Source organism: Hoplias malabaricus, chromosome 11, assembly GCF_029633855.1.
Source record: "Hoplias malabaricus isolate fHopMal1 chromosome 11, fHopMal1.hap1, whole genome shotgun sequence".
Classification (NCBI taxonomy): domain Eukaryota; kingdom Metazoa; phylum Chordata; class Actinopteri; order Characiformes; family Erythrinidae; genus Hoplias; species Hoplias malabaricus.
In genome coordinates this window covers 9,759,854-9,782,321 of record NC_089810.1, presented here as the reverse complement: position 1 = coordinate 9,782,321, position 22,468 = coordinate 9,759,854, and the positions used below count along the sequence as shown (strand labels likewise).

At 43.3% G+C, this 22,468-nt stretch overlaps 2 protein-coding genes across 5 annotated transcripts; one reads left to right on the top strand and one right to left on the bottom strand.

The window, feature by feature from the left end:
* The first annotated feature begins 1,444 nt into the window (after positions 1-1,444).
* Positions 1,445-14,247, top strand: dennd11 (DENN domain containing 11). Of its 4 annotated transcripts, none has more exons than XM_066684360.1 (10): positions 1,445-1,985; positions 4,149-4,248; positions 4,889-5,047; positions 5,649-5,805; positions 6,222-6,360; positions 7,311-7,442; positions 8,235-8,385; positions 8,741-8,809; positions 10,915-11,106; positions 11,560-14,247. In XM_066684360.1, the coding sequence occupies exons 1-10, from the start codon at positions 1,637-1,639 to the stop codon at positions 11,576-11,578; spliced, it is 1,467 nt and encodes a 488-aa protein (XP_066540457.1). In that variant the 5' UTR covers positions 1,445-1,636; the 3' UTR covers positions 11,579-14,247. The 4 variants fall into 4 exon arrangements, with proteins under 4 accessions (XP_066540457.1, XP_066540456.1, XP_066540458.1 ...); XM_066684359.1 differs by having other exon boundaries at positions 11,556-14,247; XM_066684361.1 differs by having other exon boundaries at positions 11,264-14,247.
* A 51-nt stretch (positions 14,248-14,298) lies between these two features.
* On the bottom strand, positions 14,299-22,280 carry agk (acylglycerol kinase). The gene is made up of 15 exons (XM_066684363.1): positions 22,057-22,280; positions 20,934-20,973; positions 20,707-20,786; positions 19,211-19,286; positions 19,033-19,125; positions 18,907-18,939; positions 18,724-18,818; positions 16,716-16,785; positions 16,549-16,628; positions 16,251-16,308; positions 15,924-16,071; positions 15,733-15,830; positions 15,286-15,356; positions 15,093-15,177; positions 14,299-14,998 (listed from the first exon to the last, which is right to left on the bottom strand). The coding sequence occupies exons 1-15, from the start codon at positions 22,164-22,166 to the stop codon at positions 14,867-14,869; spliced, it is 1,269 nt and encodes a 422-aa protein (XP_066540460.1). The 5' UTR covers positions 22,167-22,280; the 3' UTR covers positions 14,299-14,866.
* Between the last annotated feature and the right edge of the window lie 188 nt (positions 22,281-22,468).

Genomic DNA, 22,468 nt, shown 5'->3' with positions numbered 1-22,468 from the left:
GATTACCAACAATGTTAGAACAATACAGCACATAGATAAATATAGGTACACAGGTATAAGCTTAACTCTTGCACTGTATAAATATTGATTGAATTACAGTGACATCCAGATAGAAGGAATGCAGTTAAATCATTTCCTGTACTCTACGTTGGAAACAACGGAAGTCCTGCAGTAGAATATTTTGGGTTTTACTATGACACTAAAATGAGAATTCCTGCATTGCTTTGTCATAGGGCCTCTGTTACACATACAGGCAAGAGGGAACCTCATAGCTGAAGAAGGGCAGGCTGAATTACACATCGCTACACAGTGCACTACATTTAACATCAAACAATGGCTTACATGTCTTTGTAAATACTAGCCTACAGTAAAATAGTTCACTAGGAATGAAGTAAAGAGAGTAAGGAGCCGTTTAAGATTCACTATGTGTCACCCAACTCTGATTTTATGAAAGAGACATAGGCTGTGTATGAAACCGAAGGCAGTGACCTTGACGCTATTCTGTCTCACTAGTCAGTGCCTTAGACTGTATTAATTTATTCATTCATTGTCTGCAACTGCTTATCCAATTTAGGGTCATGGTGGGTCCGGAGCCTACCCGAAATCACTGGGCGCAAGGCAGGAACACACCCTGGAGGGGGCGCCAGTCCTTCGCAGGGTGACACACTCTCACACATTCTCGAATAGAATAATATTTGAATAGCACTTTGTAGTTCTGCAGATATAGTCCATCTGTTGTTCTGCATATATTTTTGCTCCTTTTCACCATGCTTTTCAATGATCAGGACTCCATTCTCAACGCTGCAGTGACACTGACGTGGTGGTGGTGGTGTGTTAGTGTGTGTTGTGCTTGTGAGAGTGGATCAGACACAGCAGTGCTGCTGGAGTTTTTAAAGCCCTCAGTGTCACTGCTGGACTGAGAATAGTCCACCAAACAAGAATATACAGCATCCTGTGTCCACTGATGAAGGACTAGAGGACGACCAACATACGCTGGGCAGCGACAGATGAGCTACTGTCTGAATTTTCATCTACAAGATGGACCAATGAGGTAAGAGTGTCTAACACAGTGGACAGACTTTTGAGTAACTCCAGCAGCACTGCTGTGCCTGACCCACGTATCAACACAACACATGCTGACATACCACCACATCAGTGTCACTTCAGCGTTGAGGATGGACCACCTGTATCATACCGGATCTGTGGGGGTCCTGACCACTGAAGAACAGGGTGAACTGGGTCTAAAAGTGTATGCAGAGCAACAGAGATTACCCTGTGTAATTGAAAACCTAACCACAATGAGAGCCTCTACTGTCATTGGCGCTGATAAAATGAACGCAGCGTAGAAACTATCTTGCAATGTTCGTGACGTCACACAGCCTCTCTCGCTCGCGGTTGTAACACGTGAGCGGAAGCGCGCGACGTCATCACAACAGTGGCGGCCGCGTCTGTTGTTGATCGTCTCGAGCCCGTCCAGAGACAGGGGCAGACATGCTTCATCGCGCGGCGACCGGAGCACGGAGCGCGAGCTTCTTCTGAGTCAGCCGACCAACCGAGAGCGCGTGTCCCGCTGCTGTTGGAGTGTGTGTGTGTGAGTGAGTGAGTGAGTGTGAGAGAGTGAGAGAGTGTGTCGGTGATGTTGGAGCAGTGTGACCGCGCTCCTCTCCTGGACTGGGAGGAGCTACCCCCGGCCCCGCCGCCCCGCGACCCGCAGCTCTCTCTCAGCTCCGAGCCGCCCCAGCGCCGCGCTTCGGGGCCAGGGCCTCAGTCCGTGGAGAGCGTCGGGGCCCCCGGGGTGAGAGGAGGCTGGAGCCCGCGCTCCCCCTCCGCACACACCGGGCCCGAGGGTGACGCCGGAGCCACCGACGAAGAAGGCGACTGCGCCTTTACCGCGGCCGCTCTTTCCGTCAAAGACCGCCGCGGCGAGTGGGAGGAGAAGGACCAGATTGTGGCTGTGTTCGTGGTGACTTTCGACACCAGATCAGGTGAGCGAACGCGACGTGTCCTAAAGTGTGTAGACACCATTTTATAGCAAGAGTCTTCAGCTTCTTAAGGTGAACACATGTTAAAATGTGCACCTACACTGCTCGTATAATTCCGTAGATGGGCAATAGGATGCTCTGGAGCAGCTGCACATGAGCCTACGGTCAGCATACTCAATGCCAAGGGTGGTATGAAGCCCCCCAGCACAGGGGCGTGTAGCAGTGCAACTGTGTTCCTCGCAATGATGGAGTCAGTCAACACCTTTGGGATGAGTTGGAGTGGGATTTGTGATCCAGAGCTAATCACTCAGCATCAGTATGACCTCACTAATGCTCTGATGGTTGAATTCAACCATATGCTCACAGAAATGCCCTCTCCCCACCCCCCTCACAGATACCTATACCTAACTAATAACTAACACAGGCATGGCTCAGTACAGATATAACATTAGGCTCTTCAGAGCAGTCGCTACTCCCATTAAAACTAATATTTGTTCTATTCTAATGCTGTTAGTTATACTAATACTGTTAGTACAGAGCATGCTAAAGGTGTCTACACTCTGTGCCTCATACATGTTTACACACACCTCTGTGGTGAAACACTCAGTGCTGTTGTTTCAAGTCATGACGCAAGGTTAGATAATTTAGTGAGAGTTTGGAGAGAGTCACCCGACTGACTAATACACACTTCCAGACTTCCCCTTTAAAAGAAGTGTGTGTGCCATAGAGGAGTACAGGGGTAGGTTTAGCGCATTGTGTTTTAACGCATAACTCCAAAAGTCTATGCTGCTAAGTCTCTCAAAGTTTAAAGTTTAAAATTCTATATCTCATAAATTGACATTAAATACAAAGAGTGCCGTTGTCACAACTGATGTCAGAATGTTAAACATCTTAATGGAGTGCCTTACAATTGAAATAGCATTAAAACAATATACTTTTCCTCAAGTGAACACAGTTCTGGGTCTTTAATGACATGCTTGTGACACGCTTTGGGCAAAACATCACAAGGATCAAACCCTACAGCAGTGTTCCTCCTCTGTCTAAAAGGCCCCATTCATAACGGACGATTTCAGCGCCTGTTCCTTTAAATGATAACAAGGCACTCGCTGGGCACCCTGACCTGAGCACACAGCAGTGAGAAGTAGTCGGATCTAATGTATCTTTAAAGACTGAACTTTAAAGCCACTGTTTAACCTTAAGGTACATTTACACTGTTTGTTGTTTTTGTAACAATAATCTACCTGTACAGTACATTTTTGGTGGTGTTCGTAGACGTTGGGTAGAAACTCCTTATTATTTCCACTGATTTCGGAGGAAAAGTTGTTGTCCATAAATTGTATATACATATAATGCCTATTTGCTAGAATGTATTTATTTATTTATTTATTTTTAATTGTTAAAAGACTTCCCCAGAACAGATATTTTTATCTGTTGTTGCTATGGTACGTGATTGGCATGGGTGCACCAATTTACTTAAAGGTGGGCCATGACTCACCAGACGTCTGTCTGTGTTGTTGTGGTTCACCTGCATAGCTGCCAGAGGGCGCACAATCGCAGTGTATCAGTACATTAGTCGAGGCAACCGCCAGCAGCCAAGCAAGTGAACCGCAACAATAAAGACAGCCACTTCTACCCAGAATGCATTTATTCAGAAGGGTTTCCTAGGCACAGAATACATTAATAACTATTTTAAATAATGCTTATATATTTAATGTTTTATCTTTGTTAGTAAGAAAATGACTTATAATCACTTAGTGCACCTTTAAAAGACTACGGCCTAGTACATGCTGTGTCCTGTTACCTTTAATTACTTATTAGAATTATTATAAATTTGGTCCACAACAGTGTACATTACATGAAAATATACATCAGAATATGTTTCCTTGCTTTTAAGCGCACAGTTTTGCTCACACAGCTGTAACTGTGCTTGCTTGGGCAGGGAGAAAGTAAGTGTACACTGCAGTGAATAGATGACACTTGCTTCTACGTAAATAGTGTGTTTACAGCTTATGACAACCATTCATGGTCAGCCTTATATAATATTCTCAGAAATCACCTTGAATTATGAGCTGGTTTGGCTTCACTTTTCAAGTTACCTGCTGTGTGTGGACACGTTTGGACTCGCAGTTTCACAGTACATTGTGTTCACTTTGATGTCATTGACAGGAAACATGGTGGAATGGTGCTTACCTCAGGATGTGAACCTGGAAGGAGTGGAGTTCAAATCTATGGCCAGTGGCTCTCATCGAATTGCGAACGATTTCATGTAAGAATGCGGATGAATGTCTCATGCAACATATAAAGTTATTTAAAGGAATGAGTATTACGTACAGATTGACAATAGACTGCAATATGCATTGTGTATAGTAAGAGCATAGTGGGCTTTTCTTTTCCATTGCATTGTACCTACTCTAAACGCTTTCTCAATCCCTGGTCCCTAGTCACTTTTCCATTAGCACAGATCCCCCACGAAATATAGCTGGTGATGTCGCAAAACCCCATCTCTAACCGGACTCCATGCCCCAGTCCTCACTGGAGGAGTGCCTTTCACTGGAGTTTTTCGTCAGCCACCAGTCCGAGGAGGGTTTGACCCTCTTCAAAAGACCACTGCGTCATTTTAAGAGCTGCTATTAAAAACAAATGAGGGTTGGATAAAACCATGTGATCACCACTTTAGCATTTTACAAAGGTTGTGCGGGACAGCTGCACTTTGCTGTGATTGAAAAGTCTCTCTGACCAGTCTGCACTCTGCCAAGTGTAAATGTAACGCTCTGGTCCGTACTCAGCACGATTGGAACCATGTGCAGGTATCAGATTTGCCTAGTGGAAAAATAAATGAGCCAAGCCTAGTAGATATCATAAGCTATACACAGTGTATGAAATTTATGTTTTCATTATGTTCATAGATATTTCCGGAAAGGCTCTTACTTTGGGTTGGCGTGCTTTGCTAATATGCCAGTGGAAAGTGAGCTAGAGAGAGGAGCACGAATGAAGTCTGTAGGCATACTGTCTCCATCATACACCCTGCTATACCGCTACATGCACTTCCTGGAAAACCAAGTCCGGTAAGTGCTTTTAAATAATAATCGTGATTATAAATTTAAATGCATTTCTTTTATTTTCACTGTTGGTTTCTTAGCTGTCTTGGCTCCTAGCTGTTGATCCCAAGTATGACTGAAAGAGCTGGAGCTCAACTAAACAAACATTACTCACTACTGCCTCCTAAAGGTGTTATATCATGTAAATTTAACATCACTTTATTTTTATATCTAAACATTCCTTGGTTCATGTTATTTTTGACATCTCCTCTGTCTCTCATCATGCCTCACTTCTTGTTATTCGCCCACCTCCCAGTTTCTATATTTATGACATTCTCATCTATTAAGCATAGGCTCAGAGACCCATGTGATATCACAAGATTTTTTTTTCTTGTGTCATTTAATTTGCAGGACTGTGGAATGTGTTTCCACTGAGCAGAATACACAATGACACTTATATTTTTTTAATGTAAATGCAATACCTTCTTTTGGACACATTAATGAAACACTTCATAGCCACTACATGCTTCCATCTCTCAGTGAAAATGGTTTGAAGTTAATTATTAAGCCCTGCAATATGAACACTGTGCATATTTGATCTGAAAATGCTATCTGTATTTACCTACAGGCACCAGCTGCAGTGTCCAGGCCAATACTCTCCACTAGAGGCGTTTTATGAAGATAAGAAAGCTGTGCTTCCATCTGGAGGGAATGGCCTGGTCACTGCTTGCCCTACCAGTGCCCTGGGAACCATGGTAAACCGCTGCATGCATCCGGAGATGAAGGTCAGTGCAAGTGAAACACTGTACTGTTAAAATATTAGATGCTTCAACTGCTAGTAGATCAGGTAGTCTGACCTTGTGATAAAAAGGAGGCTTACTGAGCAAATTTAAAGTCACCTAGGTCACAATTTAACGTGCATTGCTTTTGTAAGTATGGTTAGTCAGAGAAGACAGAGGGCTTTTCTTTACTTTGCCCCAGGGTTCAGATTTAATTTGCTGCCACAGGGACTTCTATTGTGAAAATACTAACAATAGTCAATGACACTTTGTTACCTGTCAACAATCTGATCTTATAAACTTCTGTCTTAAGCATCCAGTTAATTGACCATGCACATGTAGTTTGCAGTTTTGTAAGTGAGTGTATTAGTCTCCCAGTGTCACAATTCACACCAAGGTCATCTTTGTTCACTTCCTGTCAGATCACACATCCGGCCGGCTGCATGTCCCAGTTCATCCGTTTCTTTGGAGAGCAGATCATGGTTCTGTGGAAGTTTGCTCTGTTAAGGAAGCGCATCCTCATCTTCTCCCCTCCTCCTGTGGGTGTGGTCTGCTACCGGGGTGAGACATGCGCTTAGTCAAATAACTCACCAGCCTGCAATAGACACGAGTGTGTTAAGAAGCAGTAGTGTGTAATTTAGCAAATACATCGGTCCTGTCCTTGTCTATAGCACGATTGGGTGAACATGTGCATGAAGAATGTGTGTTGTTTATATGCTTCTCATGATGCTGTATTGTAGCAATCAGGAAGGAGAATTGAGTTATATGTGTTTATTTGAAGTTTATAACACAACTTCGCTATCAAATCCCATTACAATATACATTTTACTTTTAATCCTCAGAAATTAGGACTTGACCTTTTGTGTTCTCTTGTGAGAACATAAAGAACACTGCATTTGAACTGTTATCACTGCCTTAAACGTCCACGCCACTCTGTATTTAGTAATAAGGATTTAAACGAAGGGCGGCACAGTGGCGCAGCAGATAGTGTCGCAGTCACACAGCTCCAGGGGCCTGGAGGTTATGGGTTCTTTCCCGCTCCGGGCGACTGTCTGTGAGGAGTTGGTGTGTTCTCCCCGTGTCCGCGTGGGTTTCCTCCAGGTGCTCCGGTTTCCTCCCACAGTCAAAAAAAACAAAAACAAAAAACACACGTTGCAGGTGGATTGGCAACTCAAAAGTGTCCGTAGGTGTGTGTGTGTGTGTCTGTGTTGCCCTGTGAAGGACTGGCGCCCCCTCCAGGGTGTATTCCCGCCTTGCGCTCAATGATTCCAGGTAGGCTCTGGACCCACCGCGACCCTGAACTGGAAAAGCATTTACAGATAATGAATATTGATTTAAACTAAGCAAAATGCATCATGGAATGGATTTTTAACTGTTTAACAAAATGCTCCACAAGGGGCAGTATTCAGTCTGTGTTTTTTTTCCCCCCTCATTCATGGCACTTGTTGGTGACTCTATGATTTCTCCTTGCAGCTTGTCATTAGCCTCTTTTCCATCTTTATGCGTTTCAGTATACTGCTGCTGCTGCCTTGCTAATGTTTCCATACCTGGGATTGGAGCCTCTGTGCCAGAGCTCCGCCCCTTCTTCTACATCAACGTGGCTGACATCTCTGCTCTGGAGACAGAATTGTCCTATGTGGCTTGTGAGTGGCTTATGTTGATTCCGAAGAAAGATTGCAACAGGAAGCTAAATGGTGACAGAGGTGTTAATGCTAAGAAATGGTGCCGTTCCTCTTTAAAGTGTGGTGAAATTGTACACTATGCGTCTAGAAAAACCGTTACCTTTCACTGCAGTGTATTGTATATTAAAGAGTATATAATTAGTAGTTGGCAACATTTCAAATCCTGGCTTATAATTTTGGTTTTCTGTTCAAAAGTGTTATAAAAATTGTGTTGTACTTTCAAGTTACACACCTGGACTTTAAGAGAAGTATGTACCTTTATTTTTTCCTGAGTGCATAAAAACTGGGGCAGTGTTTAATCACAAAATACACTGAACTTTTTCAAAAATGTGTTCTGCAGTTAGGAAATCAAAAACATAAGAAATTAATAAAGTCTATTGTTACACTTATATAGCGCCTTTCTAGATACCCAAGGACGCTTTACAATCCACACTGCTCAGAACGCTCAGAACATTCAGTCCACGCACACACACACACTGGCGAGAAGCGGCAGCCAAACGCGCACAGCGTACTCTCGACCAGGAACGACTGTCCACCTGGAGGACTGCATCGGGCACTAGGGTTTCACCCAGGACAGAGCGCCAATCCATATCTGGGCACACTCTCATTCACTCACACACCAGGACATTTTATTACAGAAGCCAATTCACCTACCCTCCATGTTTTTGGACTAAAGTGTGTTTTTTTTTACCAGCTTCACTTTAGAAACAATCCATTATCTTGTTCTATGGCCCTATGACTCTGTGTACCTAGGCACCACAGAGAAGATCTTTGAGGAGAAGAAGGAGCTTTATGACGTCTACATTGACAACCAGAATGTGAAGACGCACAGAGAAAGCCTGCAGCCTCTGCTCCGAATCAACAGTGCCGATCGGGAGAAGTATCGCAAGCTCAGTGAACAGAGGTACTGCACCTTTAACTCTTTATTTTACATGAGATATTATTTTACTCAAGTCAGTGTACTAACCATTCTAACCATTATAAACCTACCTACGGCCTGTGTCTGGATGAATTCACGGGTATTTACATATTTAACAGTTATATTTAACGTCATAAGGAAGACTTGAATGTAAATCCCGTGTTGCTGCTGTAGATAAGGAGCACTCGAGTAAGGACACTCATGCAGTGTTGACATAACCAAATGTACTGCAGTATCATAATGATGCATAATTATGGGGTTAAGGATTAAACAGAGGAAACAGACTTAACCACATCAGTTTGACACGTCGGTGATGATCATCATGACCATGTTCCTCCAGGCAACTGTTGCTGTATTCTCAGGAGGTTGATGGAGACTGCAACACTAATGAGGAAGACCTCTTCATTCTGTAAGTGCAGCCCATGATAATGCATCAAATAAAAAATTATGTAAATGCATTAAATGTGTGGAGTTTATTGTATTACAGGGGTTCTAAGTCATGTAATACCAACTACCGATCAGTTAGGGCTGGACAATATGGCCAAAATGTGTATAATATAAAAATTAACACAATGTATTTCTTCAAGGCTAAGCACCAGCGATATAAAAGTGTCAAACAAATAAATACAGTGGAATCTGAGTTCCTAACTTGTGTTTATTGATAGTCAGAAAACATGTTATTTCTTACTAATTGAAGGAATAAGGTTTAAAAGACCGTTGCCCCCCCCCCCCCCAAACGGTGTTGGGAAACTCTAATAGGCGTCTTGCCTGTGACGTAGATGGTGGACAACAACTCTAGAAGCTGCACTTAATTTAATGCAGAATGACGAAAAGGTGTGTTGTTTTTGGCTGCAATCATTCAATGTACAGTGGGACATCTGTGAACAAATGGCCCAAAGATCCCAAAATATCCAGAAAATGGACTAAATTTGTCAACTTTAAACGGGCACTTTGGAAAGGACCATCCGCTCACTCCGTTATCTGTAGCTCATTTCACTGGCGCTTTTCCAACAATATGGGCATGTAAGGACACCAACGAAAGGTGTTCAAGAGCCTCTGTAACATGGAGGTAAACAGGGTAAGGACACTCACTTCGCCTGTTTTAGTTGGTGTTAGTTAACGTTAGCTTGACTCGCTAAACTCGGTGGCTCAGATTATACTCGGCTACGTAGCTGCATTACGGAGGTTTATAGTGTCGGATAAATTCGAGTTCGACTTCGATCACATTTACAAGAATAACGGTACCTCTACATTTGAGTTTAGCTTATCGCTAGGCTATTGTCATGAATAATGTTGGTTATTTAGCTAGATACTGTCATAACAGTCAGTCATAACGGTGTTTTACCGCGGCGTTGTTCAGCTGTTGTCCACCAGTGACGTCACGGTTGCGTTCAAGAATTTCCGTAGCGAGCTCGGGTTTTTCCGTCAATTTAATAAAATTGTCAGTTTTAAGCAAATTAAGCTGCTATTTTCATTTTAATTCATACTTATATATGTCAGTAACTAAAATAATGTGAAATATTCATGAAGGTCCATTAAGTGGTGCTTAGCCTTTAATTTTGGTCGATCCAATATAATTCCGATATCAATATGAACATTGTAAAGAACAAACAGGAAACATGACATTACCATATAACCTATTGGATTTGTAAATTTGAAATTGAGTGCTGAACTGAAGACAGTGCCCTGTAATGAGCTTCAGCCAGTGGCACAGTAAATAATGTATATTGAAATAATGAAAATGTGTTTAGAAATCATATAATTGATATTGAAATATTTTATATTGCGATATATATTGATATTGAATTTTGGCCCAGCCCTACACTCAGTGAAGCAAAACAAGCGAACCAGATATAGATAATTGTGCTGGAAGGAAACTTGCAATCCAAATGGTAACTTTTCATAACATCTTACTCATGCTAAGCCAAAGCTACCTGCAAAATCATAAAAAGAGTGGCTCATGGAGAAAGACAAGGCTGCCTAAATAAAAATAAACAAAATTCAGTTGAGTGCATTGAATATCAAAAGCAGAACTATCAAAGACCAAAAATAAGGTTGGGCAGAGGGCTACATGTGGTCCACCTGCTGCAGGTTCCCCATCCCTGTTCAGAAATATTGAAGTTTATGTAAAAGAGCGTGTAGCTTATTAGGAATCTTTTCAGAGTGCTGTAAACGCTGAGATTAGCTTCTTATTTAAATTCTCCCCATTCCCCCTTGAATGATCTAGCACCCTGGAACTGTATTTAGGGTTCAGTAATAGGGAGAACAGAGCCTCTGTCAATGCTACTCCAGGTTCAGAAACTGCACTGTGGAACGTTTGAAGTCGTGCAGGAAGCCAGTCTCCCTCCCTCTGCTCTACAGAACTGGAACCGTCAAGGAATACATGTGTCAATAAGCAATAGATGAAAACGAACCCTAATGGAGGTCAAAGAGCATGTTCTCATATTCACTTCAGCCCACACTGAGTAATTCCCATTTCTGATCATTCCACATTTTCTTGTGTTCCTCTCCCAGGTTCTTTATGGAGCAGAATAACCGCATATTTCAGACACTGTTGGAGGTGGCAGGAAGTGCTGACCCCACTCTGACCACTGATCATGTTCGAGCCATGGGCCTGGACCCACAGGGTGACCGTGGTTTCCTGGTGGATCTGCTGGAAGTCTACGGCATCGACGTCATGCTGGTTATCGACAATCCCTGCTGCCCGTAAGGCCAGAGAGACTTTTGCTCTCTCTTTCTCTCACACACACTCTTTAATTTTATTGCTCTCTCTGGAGCCCCTAGCCTCTGTCGGCTGGAACACACTGCCTGACCTCCTCCTCTCTTTTCTCTTTGTCTTTTTTTTCTGGCCTGGGTGCCTCAGGAGCCAGTACTGACCCCTCGCTGCACTGCTGGACTGCCCTGATACTGCCAACGCCCCAGGGCACTATCCCCCCCCTTCAGGCTTTGGTACACTCTGCTGCCTTCACGCATGTGTGTGTGTGTATGTGTTTATGTGCGTGCGTATGGAATCGCTCAAAATCCTGCCAGACACTTCTGGGTTTCTCTCCTTACTGCGCCTCCACTCATCTCCTGAAAAATGAGAAAACTGATCTCTGTGCCTCTTTGTTACTGCTTGTGATGTGTGGAGCTCAATTGTGACTTTGTTCTTCTAGCCAGAGCTGTTTTGGAGATCTGATGTAATTTCCCTTGCTGGGTTTCGAATGTGCTTCACGTGGACACCCAAAGATTAGACGCATAGCAGTCCAGCAGTGAAGCCACTTTCATTCATACGCTCACCTGGTTTCCTGGTGAAGGGGAAGGTAAACCGCACTGGATCGTCCACCCCACGTCATGGAAGAACTGCATTATTTATTTGACCTCAACCTCTCTGAGTCTCAGAAATACGGCTGTTAAAACTCCAAGCTTCAATATGATGAACGACTCGACCAGCTTTGATTTCACCGAATCCAAGAGTTTGACCATCTTTGCCTCTCTTGCTGCTCTGATGCTCTTTGTTTTTTTGTCACTCATAAGTGTGTGTATGTGTGCGCTAAACGTCTTGTACCTTTTTAGTTCATTAGTTGACTTCTAATTGGTCTCCACTGTGGATTGAATGTGGTCGGCCTTGCCTTTCTGCGCTGTAGTACTGTAAATCGTTCCCTGAACACGCGGACATCTCAACCACTGTATGTTCACTTCACACATTTGCACCAATCATTAAGGACCATGTAGGTGCTCAGCCGAGGAGGGCGGCTCTGTCATGCCGAGGGCACAAGTAGGTGCCATCGTATTAAGCATGTTTACTGGGAATCTTCTCGCTTGTTTTGGTCCTTTTGGATTTTTGTTCTGGCTCGCCCTGCTCTACCGTCCTAATGACCCGGCCCTCATTAGGATCTTTTATTTAATATGACTATAATAATAGTATTTTATGATTTGACTACACTATATTATGTCTAAATACTACAGACGAAAGACGATATATGTATCTGTGCTGTACAGGGCTTTACTTGCTTGTGATTATTGGTATTGATTGTATATTATTGTACATTTTCGCTGCACCACACAGCACAGCCGGTGCGTATTGACACAGATATGTATTGTGAAGCATTTGAGTCATTTTCATTTCACACTCCGGGGGGAGAAAAACAACATGAATGTGAATTTATCAATGCCTCACCAGTGAATGCTGTATTATTTGTTAACAATGTTCTTTGACTGATTTGTTTCGTGTAACTTCGAGCTCCATGTTTGAAATGTAATGCTGTGTTTTCTTTCCCCCAACCATCAGCAGACGGTCCTGACAGTGGACGTTCCCTAGCAAAATCAGACGCTGTGTGTGATAGTTTGTGTGTTTGTGTGTGATAGACATAGAGAGAGGGAGAGAGATACTGTTTTTCTTCTAGTACTTTTAGGTCTGGGAGGATTTGTGATTTGTTGTTACTCAAACAGCACTCTTTTATAGATTACTCTAGATTAATTTAGATTACACTAGATTAATGTTAATCCACGGCTGTGGCGCAGTAGAGAAGCGACCCTCTGATAATTACTAGAGAGTATGAAGCCCTTAACTCTAACAAAGACCCCATTGTGTTGCTCGGGGCCTTCTTCAAGGGATGATGCTGATCTTGGGGTGTTGACATGTTGGGGATTAGCCCCAATCTGTACAGACAGTGTCCATCTGTTTCTGCTGAGATGAATGGGAACTACTGGAGACACAGGAATATGTTCGCTTTAAAGTTCCTCCAAGTCTACACTGCCCTGAAACAGGAATTATAATCTATTTTCAGAACTAAGGTAGGTTTAAGAACATATTGAATCAATGCGTTAATTCTACACAGTCTAGGTTTGGCTGTGCCAAGCTTTTAATATGAGCCCTGAGTCAGAAAACATGAAATTCAACAAACCTTTCAATATCAGGACACCTTCTGATATTAGAAGTGGTCTTTAGATTCGTACAACGCCCTCATCTGAGTAGTTCTTAGTACAGCACTAGTCCCGCCTCTACATGAGGGCGTAAACAGAGTGAAAAAACAGACAGAAAGTGAGCTGAGCAAATACAGGGGCAGGGAAATAAGACTAGTGTCTGCTCAGTTGGGGTTGGGAGGTGAGCTGTGGCTAATTCTCATTAAAAGGGACGGGCACTGAAACTGGCTGTTTGAAAGCTGTGCTGTGGTGTTGGATCCTTGTGGTATTTTCACCAAAGCATGTCACAGATTCATTAAGACCCCAGGACTGTGTTCACTTGTGGACGATGGGTAGAGACCGAGGGGCTGCAATACTGCTTTAAGTTCAGATAATCTGTTTTGAATATTTAGTTATTTGATAATATATTGAAATGATTACACCTCAGACTGCACATTGAACTCCCAGTTAAAATATGAACTGCAAATACATTCCTCTTTTCTTTGTGTTGATGAGTGCTGGCACTCAATGCTTGACTGGAATGGAAAGAGAAAGGTTCTGTCTATGTGTGTTGCTTTTATTAAAATCGATAAACTATTAACAATATATGAAATACTGTTATTTACTGTTATTGTCGTTCTGTGGCTGAACCTTGTCACCTCTCTTGTGTTTGATTCTGCACAAATAAGCTCCAATAAGAATGTACAGTGGTGTAACGTTTGCAGAGATGGAGTTCTCCATCGCGGGTGAATGCTAAGTCTAATGGGTGTTATTGTTTTGTATTATTAAAATGGGTCGTTGACTCACGCGCGCACACGCACTGGATGAATGTCAAGTTCTATTCAGCTGACATCAGCACTAGTTAACACTTCTGTGCTGCACCACATACTGTAATAGCATGTGTCTCTTGGTTTAAAGCCAGTGATTCTTATTTACTGCCATTTGGAAATAATAAACAGTTCTCTTTACTGGTTATCGCTTTACACCTGCCTTTTTTTTTGTCTCAAACACAGTGTTTAATGATTAAATCACTCACAGTTTAACTTCAGTGATAAAGTTTCAGATATTTGCTAATTTAATGGTTAAAAACATGACTACGAAACAGAAAATCATGAGTCTTTCTTGGTCCTTTCATGTGTAAATCTGTACACTTTCAAATGTGGTAATGCATCAATTTCACACCTGAGCTGTATCTTAACAGTAGCCCTTTCCTGGACTTTGCTTGAACTGCAGCTCCAGGCCTCACTGAAGATCCTGGGAGAGCTTGAATCCACAAAGTTACAGTTACTACATCAGGCATAATGAAGGACAGCAGATGGGAAAAGATATTTCATTTCATTATGTACTTCCTTAGATACTTTAATAATAAAGATGTCTTATTTCCCAAAGACGAAAATCACTTAACTATTAAACCATTTTACATTTTCAAAGAAAAGTTCATCTGAGCCAAGTTTGTTGAGTGCATTGATAGCGTGTACACAGATTATCAGCACCACGACGGTGAAGTACGCCACACAGGACTCCCGTGACGACTATGCTGTCCTCTTCATTCCAGCTTGTCTTTAACTTCACCTCAGCATCTTCAGCTCATCTGTGCCAGCTCTTCTTGCCGCTCTGTGCTGCAGAAGAACCTCAGTTTCCGTGGCAACAGCCTGACTTCCACTGGCATGGCCTCAAACTCTTCATTGTCAATGTTGTAAAAGCCAGCGCCCTCCTGTGGACACCAACGACCCAGAAATCAATGAAAAGACCCAGGACTCAGCATGGCAAAAGAATGAACCTAGGCTGAGTTACGTAGCTGATTTTACCTGGGGCAGAGTGACATGACAAGCACTGGCCTCTATGTGAACTGCGTTTTCTGAGCTCTCCAACGGTTTTTGAGCTTTCTTAGTTCTGCATGAAAAAAAGTTAAATTAAAAGCACCAAATGAATTCAACATCCATTGAATGAGGAAGATGATTTATCACAGAGCAGTGGGTAACATTAAATCAGAATAATTACCCTTCTGTAATGAACTGTCCAACAGTTAACGTGTCTGGTTCCACAGACATCACCATGGAATCGTCCGCACGCTGCAGGAGGTAAACAGAGCTTAAGAGAACATCTGATGGTATTGTGAATTGCTCGGGTGTATGAATGCAATCATAAGAGTGGCTCCTAAAGGTGGGCCTGGATTACCTATGCCCTGCATATTGTCTGTGCACAATAATGTGAGGATGTGGGGCTCACACAGGGAAACAAGACTACCCATTCAGTGGAGAAGAAAGAGAACAGAGTGAAAATGGCTAAAAACCAGAGCTTCTCCTCACTCATTATAGTTTAAAAGGAACCATTTGTTCTGAAAAAGGCTTTTAATCCATGGGAGAAAGGTGCAGGGGGGGTTCCAGGACTGGAGAACCTGTGTTAGTGTTTGTTCACTGTCTGTTGCTGAATAAATATTGCACTCACCCTTTTCACAGGGTTCCTGTTGTGTGTGCTGACTGTGAACTCCAAGGTGGAAATCTGTTTATCCTCCCAATGCTCCGGCTCCGGCTCTACAGGGGGCTCTGAAACAATCACAGAAAAGCACAGTTAAATCACAGGACTGATACACAGGAAATGGACTGAGATCTGCTTCTGCAAGGACACCGCATCTCTACCTTCCACAGGAGGGTTCCAGTAGTTCTGCAGCCTGCGATAGATGCGATAAAGAAGGTTGGGTCTTGGGGGCGTTTCAGTGGGCAGGTCAGGAGGTCGAGGAACGGGAGGAAGATATGAAAGGGAAGCGTGCCGAGTCTGGGGCCAGTCCTGAGATAGGGAAGACATCTTGGTTTGTTTCACATGACAGAAAGACTAGCTAAACATCCCAACATGGCTAACACTGACTAACGGCTGACTTTCACTTACAGTTAGCAGCTTAAATCTTTAAATGTTAATGTTTTACAAATATTTAAATACAAATCGAGTACAAACAAATCAGCACCCACCTTTAATGAACTAAACCAATGGGCTGCTCTAGTTTTCAAAGGGCCCAGGTACCAATATCTAAACAAAAGACATAAACAATACCTAAACAAGTATGTACACACTGATTTTTGAGTATTTTAAAGGAGGAGCCAAAAACCTCCTTAACTCCTAATGTAAGTCAATGTAAAGGGACATTATTTAAAGTAATATTTCCATTGGTTCATCCTTCATCACAGTCTCATATATTGAACAGTACATTACAATAATGGAGATACATTATGTGCGTGTGTGTGTGTGTGTTATGGTTAAATAACATACTTGCTGATGGATTCTGCAACATCTCTGAAGGAACCCCAGCGTAAACTTATGAGACCAAACACTGGTTGCTCTTTCTCACTCTAAGAAAAAAAAAACATACAAGGATATTTATGGGCTCAATGATGACTTCAGCTGAAGAGTAGGGCTATTTTTATTGAACTACAAACCTTTATTTGCAGGACATCGAGTGGCACTGTCTCTCCCTTGAGAATGGACAGTGTTGCTGAAGTGATGTTCCTGAAATCCCAAATGATATGAAAACTATTTTATTCCAGTAGATTGCTTGCACACGCCTGATTTAAAGAAGTGTTTTTGTGTTGGTAAATAAAGCTAATGAAAAATGTTCATGACTATCAGTAGCTTAATTATATGAACACACAAATATCTGTGACATGCTTTGATCAAAATAACACAAGGATCAAACAGTACAGCAGTGCTCTCCCCATGTCTAAACGCCCTGTTCAGAACGGCCAGTTCCAGCGCCTGTTCCTTTAAATGAGAATGAGCCACACTCAGCTCACCCTGAGCTCATACAGAGTGTGAAGAAGGAATTCCTTCCATGTTCATTCTAGCTTTCCAGCACTCTACATAAGGAGCAGCATTTTCTGATGTCGGCAGCCCACGACAAACAACTTATGGCGCTTTTCCCCCCGCATTAAACCTACTCGACTCGACTATACTCTGTTGCTTTTCCACTAGCCAAATCTGGTACCTGGTCCCTGCTCACACCTGGTATGAAGCGAGCCAAGTAGGTACTAAATGTGACATGTAATCTCTGCTGAGTTCTGATTGGCCAGAAAGACTTGTCCATCACCATGAAATGCAGACCCATTTCAATGTAAGAGCAGCATCACATCTGCTTTTATCCGACTCACTACGGCTTCTTGTAAAATTCTGCTGTGGTGTTTTGAAGAGGGCTTAAATGCTGCTTGGATATAAATGGCTGACGAAAAACTCCAACGAGAGCTCAACAAGGAAAACTCTGCTGTGAAAACTGGGGAATCTGTGAGGAATGGGCTGTGGAGCCTTGAGCCTTGTGAATACACAACAGGACCTTACTTGACTGCCACCGTTGTTGTTTTCAAAGACTGCAGGTCCCTTTAGGGACTGGGTTTTGCAATGTCAAAAAATACATTTCGCAAGGAGCTGTGCTACTGGAAAAGTAACCAGGGGAAAGCGCCTCGAGCCGAGCCGATGCCGTGCAGTAGAAAATCACCATTAGTGGTCTTGTTTCACAATTTGTGGGTTTTGAAGGCTCCAAATATACAAATTAATGTTCATAAGCCTAGACAATAGGGAGTTTTTTATAATATATTTAAGAGCAATATCTTAAACAACGTATCACAATAATACTTCAATATTGTTAAGTGAGGGCGGCACAGTGGCACAGCAGGTAGGTGTCGCAGTCCCACAGCTCCAGGGGCTTGGAGGTTGTGGGTTCAATTCCAGCGCCCGGGTGAGTGTCTGTGAGGAGTGTGGTGTGTTTTCCCTGTGTCTGCGTGGGTTTCCTCCGGGTGATCGTTTGTGAGGAGTGTGGTGTGTTTTCCCTGTGTCTGCGTGGGTTTCCTACGGGTGACTGTTTGTGAGGAGTGTGGTGTGTTCTCCCTGTGTCTGTGTGGGTCTCCTCCGAATGACTGTCTGTGAGGAGTGTGGTGTGTTCTCCCCGTGTCCGCGTGGGTTTCCTCCAGGTGACTGTCTGTGAGGAGTGTGGTGTGTTCTCCCTGTGTCTGCGTGGGTTTCCTCCGGGTGACTGTTTGTGAGGAGTGTGGTGTGTTCTCCCTCTGTCTGTGTGGGTCTCCTCCGAATGACTGTCTGTGAGGAGTGTGGTGTGTTCTCCCCGTGTCCGCGTGGGTTTCCTCCAGGTGACTGTCTGTGAGGAGTTGGTGTGTTCTCCCTGTGTTTGTGTGGGTTTCCTCCGGGTGCCGCGGTTTCCTCCCACAGTCCAAAAACACACGTTGGTAGGTGGATTGGCGACTCAAAAGTGTCCGTAGGTGTGAATGTGTGTCTGTGTGTCTGTGTTGCCCTGTGAAGGACTGGCGCCCCCTCCAGGGTGTATTCCCAACTTGCTCCCAATGATTCCAGGTAGGGTGAACTGGATAAGCGCTTACAGATAATGAATGAATGAATGAATGAAAGAATGAAATTGTTAAGTGGCACATCTCTACTATTACCCACCTGACTTTGTTGTCCGTAACTAAATGCAGACTTTCACTCAGAGAGTTGTGGGACCCCAGTGGAATGAACCCTATGGGCGTTTTACTGAATGCTTCCTAAGGTTTAAAACAAAGCAGCACATATTTATTAAACAGATTTATAACAGTACACGGCTGCAGTAGTACATTCATCACTAATACACACCTCATCAGCTCTTCTTAATAAGCCGGTAATTACCTGAAAAGTATATAAAGAAAAGAAAAATACTGTAACAACCACTTCAGTGTATCTGCCAGATATTTAATGTAAAGTTACAGTAGCATTTCATACTTCCTGCAGTGTCCCGTCTCCCCCTGCCACAATCAGCATGTCTGTCTGCTCCATTAAATCCATCAGCTTTTTTGCTTGCCCCTCATAGTCTGTCTACGAAAGAGTAATAATGAGTTAGTATAATCACAAAACTTATATAAAATAAAAATAACAACAACAACAACAACATGTACAATACCTTTACAATTTTAACCTCTACACCAGCAAGGTGTAAAATGGGTGCTGCATTCTTCTCAAACAGAGTGTTGGCTTTTCTAAGAGAAGACACACAAGAATTGAAAGAGGCACTTCAGTCTTAAACTAGCACTTCCTAAAATATATTCTGAAAGGCTTCGCTTAACCTATTTCACACTTGAAGTTGCTCATGGCGTCCCATGTTTGAATGCTGTAGGCTTGTCCAGGCAGACTTGTGATGTCACTGGTGGATGTGTACAGTGTGGGAACCTCAGACAGTGTGACTCTGATTGGTTAGAGGATTTGTCTGAACAAGTCATTTTGTGTTGTCGTTTTGTGGGTTCAAGTCTTGCTCCAGGTGACTGTCTGTGAGGAGTGTGGAGTATTCTCCCGGTGTCTGCGTGGGTTTCCTCTGGGTGACTGTCTGTGAAGACTGTGGTGTGTTCTCCCTGTGTCCGCGTGGGTTTCCTCTGGGTGACTGTCTGTGAAGAGTGTGGTGTGTTCTCCCTGTGTCTGCTTGGGTTTCCTCTGGGTGACTGTCTGTGAGGAGTGTGGTGTGTTCTCCTTGTGTCTGCGTGGGTTTCCTCCGGGTGACTGTCTGTGAGGAGTGTGGTGTGTTCTCCCTGTGTCTGCGTGGGTTTCCTCCGGGTGACTGTCTGTGAGGAGTGTGGTGTGTTCTCCTTGTGTCTGCGTGGGTTTCCTCCGGGTGACTGTCTGTGAGGAGTGTGGTGTGTTCTCCCTGTGTCTGCGTGGCTTTCCTCCGGGTGACTGTCTGTGAGGAGTGTGGTGTGTTCTCCCTGTGTCTGCGTGGGTTTCCTCCGGGTGCTCCGGTTTCCTCCCACAGTCCAAAAACACACGTTGGTAGGTGGATTGGCGACTCAAAAGTGTCCGTAGGTGTGAATGTGTGTGTGTGTGCGTGTGTTGCCCTGTGTATTCCCGCCTTGCACCCAATGATTCCAGGTAGGCTCTGGACCCACCGCGACCCTGAACTAGATAAAGGTTACAGATAATGAATGAATGAATGTATGAACACCACCAAAGAACTGGGAATCCCTCATAGCAGCCCAGTCTATGAACAGAATCAGCATTGCTTTATTTTGGGAAGTATGTTACACACTGAAGGAATGAAGAATGAAATGTAAAATACGAAATAGACCAAACAAGTACACACCTCCACATCGCAGTCCAATGAAAAACACGCATCTCCATTTCTGTCAATTTTACTGTCAGTTTACTATATTCTTTATACACAGCAGCTGTTCTTCACACACTGTGAATGTGATGAATGGACCAATAGAAATGCTTTAAAATGACCTGGAATAAAACCTTTTTACATTGACCTCCATTTAATGTTAAGAACGTTTTTTTTTCCTTCTCTGGTAAAGATTTTTTCCCCAATTTTTGGACATATATATTTTCATTAAACAGAGACGAAATAAAAATCAGTCCTTTGTATTGAGTATAAAAAGGTAGCAAGAAGAGAAGGCAGCACATTCTCACCCTTTGCATGCTGCAGGATTCAGGATCACAGTGGCTCTCTTCAGTGTCTCCTGAGGTCCAATTAATTTACGACCAAATTCCTGAACATTAAAAAGAGAATTTACATCAATGGAGCACTAATTTTGAGCCCGACTCCACAACACTAACCTGACAAGAGACACCTGCACACTGCTCAGCCTAGAAAGATCACATAACCTCATAGAAGCACAAACAAGGTCATGTCTTACCCTGGCTTCCTGACAGGCCTCTCTCCGCAGCACATTGTCACTGTGAACAAAAATAATCACAACTGTGATTCATGTGTTAAAGATTATGAATATTATAATGTCTGGGTATAATCGTATCTGAAATGGTGAGATACGACTTGAAGTAATCTGAACCCCCACTGCAAACTCTCTGCGAATCCCTGCAGAGGTTCATTGGTTCATTGATCCTCCTTTTGCTGGAGTTATCCAGTCTTATCCAAAAGATACTAAATTGTGCTGTCACTCCAGAGAAAAGGTCCCTTTCCCAACAGGCCCAGTGCTCTCTAGCCAACGCCTTCCATTGATCATAGTGAAATCAGGCTCATGTGCAGCTACTCTAGAGTGTCACATGCCATCCTTTCCTTAGGAGAGTACAACAGCGCTGAGCTCCTGTGTCCAAAATAGTAAAGATGCCTCAGAATACTAAGAAGCCACAATATTATCTTCCATGGGGGGGGGGGGTCTTAGGTCCTTTACACATTTATTTGCTACACAAAACATGGGAATTTCTTTTTTAATTTACCCGAGAACTTACATTTACGTGTCGGCATAGCTGCTCGAGATGAGGGTAGGTACATGAGCTTTGCCCGACGTAAACAAGGACTACTGACGTGCAGACTGACCAATTAAATGTTTACAGAGAAGGTTATCGACCATAACGGTAACTCTACAGTCACACCGTCCAATCAGAAGATTTTAGGCCACTTCACCACGCCTCCTTCTCGCTCAAGCGAACCAATCGGAGTAGAGGAGGGCGGGACTAGTTTGTGAACGAAACGCTTCTCGAAGTTCTATGTAAGCTCTAGAAAAACAAAATCCTGGACGTTTGTGAAATTCCGCCCGGACATTTTTTAAGTCTAAAAAAGAGGACATGTCCGGGTAAAAGAGAACGTCTGGTCACCCTAATAGTATACAAAATGGCTATATATATGTTGTTGATATTGTGACCCCTGGTTCCTATCACCAATAAATCCTGAGACTGTAGATGTCCCTACAATAAACATTTTCATTTCAAATCTATCTGAACGAGTGTGTTAACACCTTAATTTAAAAAAATGTACACAGAATTTAAAAACTCGCTGGCATCCCTCTTTAAGCAACTGACCAGTGCTTTCCGTAAAACCAGTATCCACCGTAGGACAGGACACATGCAGCAAAGGTGGACTTCTTCCAGTGATTCCTCAGAGTCCGAAACACCTTCATTACGCGCCCCATTGTCCAAGTACACGCACAGAGTCAGAAACGAAGGACAGGGTTAAATCCTCAACGTCTGAGGCTTTTCACTTCACTCTGCTGACATTCATCTTCAAAGCGTGGACGGTGTAACCGCTAATCATGTCCTCTCCAAAACGAGGGACTGAGCCCTGAAAGGCTCCCTACCCCCTACATAGTGCACTAGGTCATACCAATATGGCTTCCTCATACAGATAGTACACTGTAGTTGAGGTAAACAGTAATGCAGCTAACGTCTGAATATAAATAACTGTCTGTGTGAAAGCCAACGGCTTATTTCATGA

Coding starts and splice junctions, on each gene's coding strand:
- dennd11 (XM_066684359.1), top strand. CDS start 1,637: ATGTTGGAGCAGTGTGACCGCGCTCCTCTCCTGGACTGGGAGGAGCTA. Junction 4,249..4,888: donor CGAATTGCGAACGATTTCAT/GTAAGAATGCGG, acceptor TTATGTTCATAG/ATATTTCCGGAAAGGCTCTT. Junction 7,443..8,234: donor AGAATTGTCCTATGTGGCTT/GTGAGTGGCTTA, acceptor CTGTGTACCTAG/GCACCACAGAGAAGATCTTT.
- agk (XM_066684363.1), bottom strand. CDS start 22,166: ATGGGGCGCGTAATGAAGGTGTTTCGGACTCTGAGGAATCACTGGAAG. Junction 16,629..16,715: donor TCGATGTCCTGCAAATAAAG/GTTTGTAGTTCA, acceptor TTTTTTTCTTAG/AGTGAGAAAGAGCAACCAGT. Junction 16,309..16,548: donor GTTGCAGAATCCATCAGCAA/GTATGTTATTTA, acceptor TCTTTTGTTTAG/ATATTGGTACCTGGGCCCTT.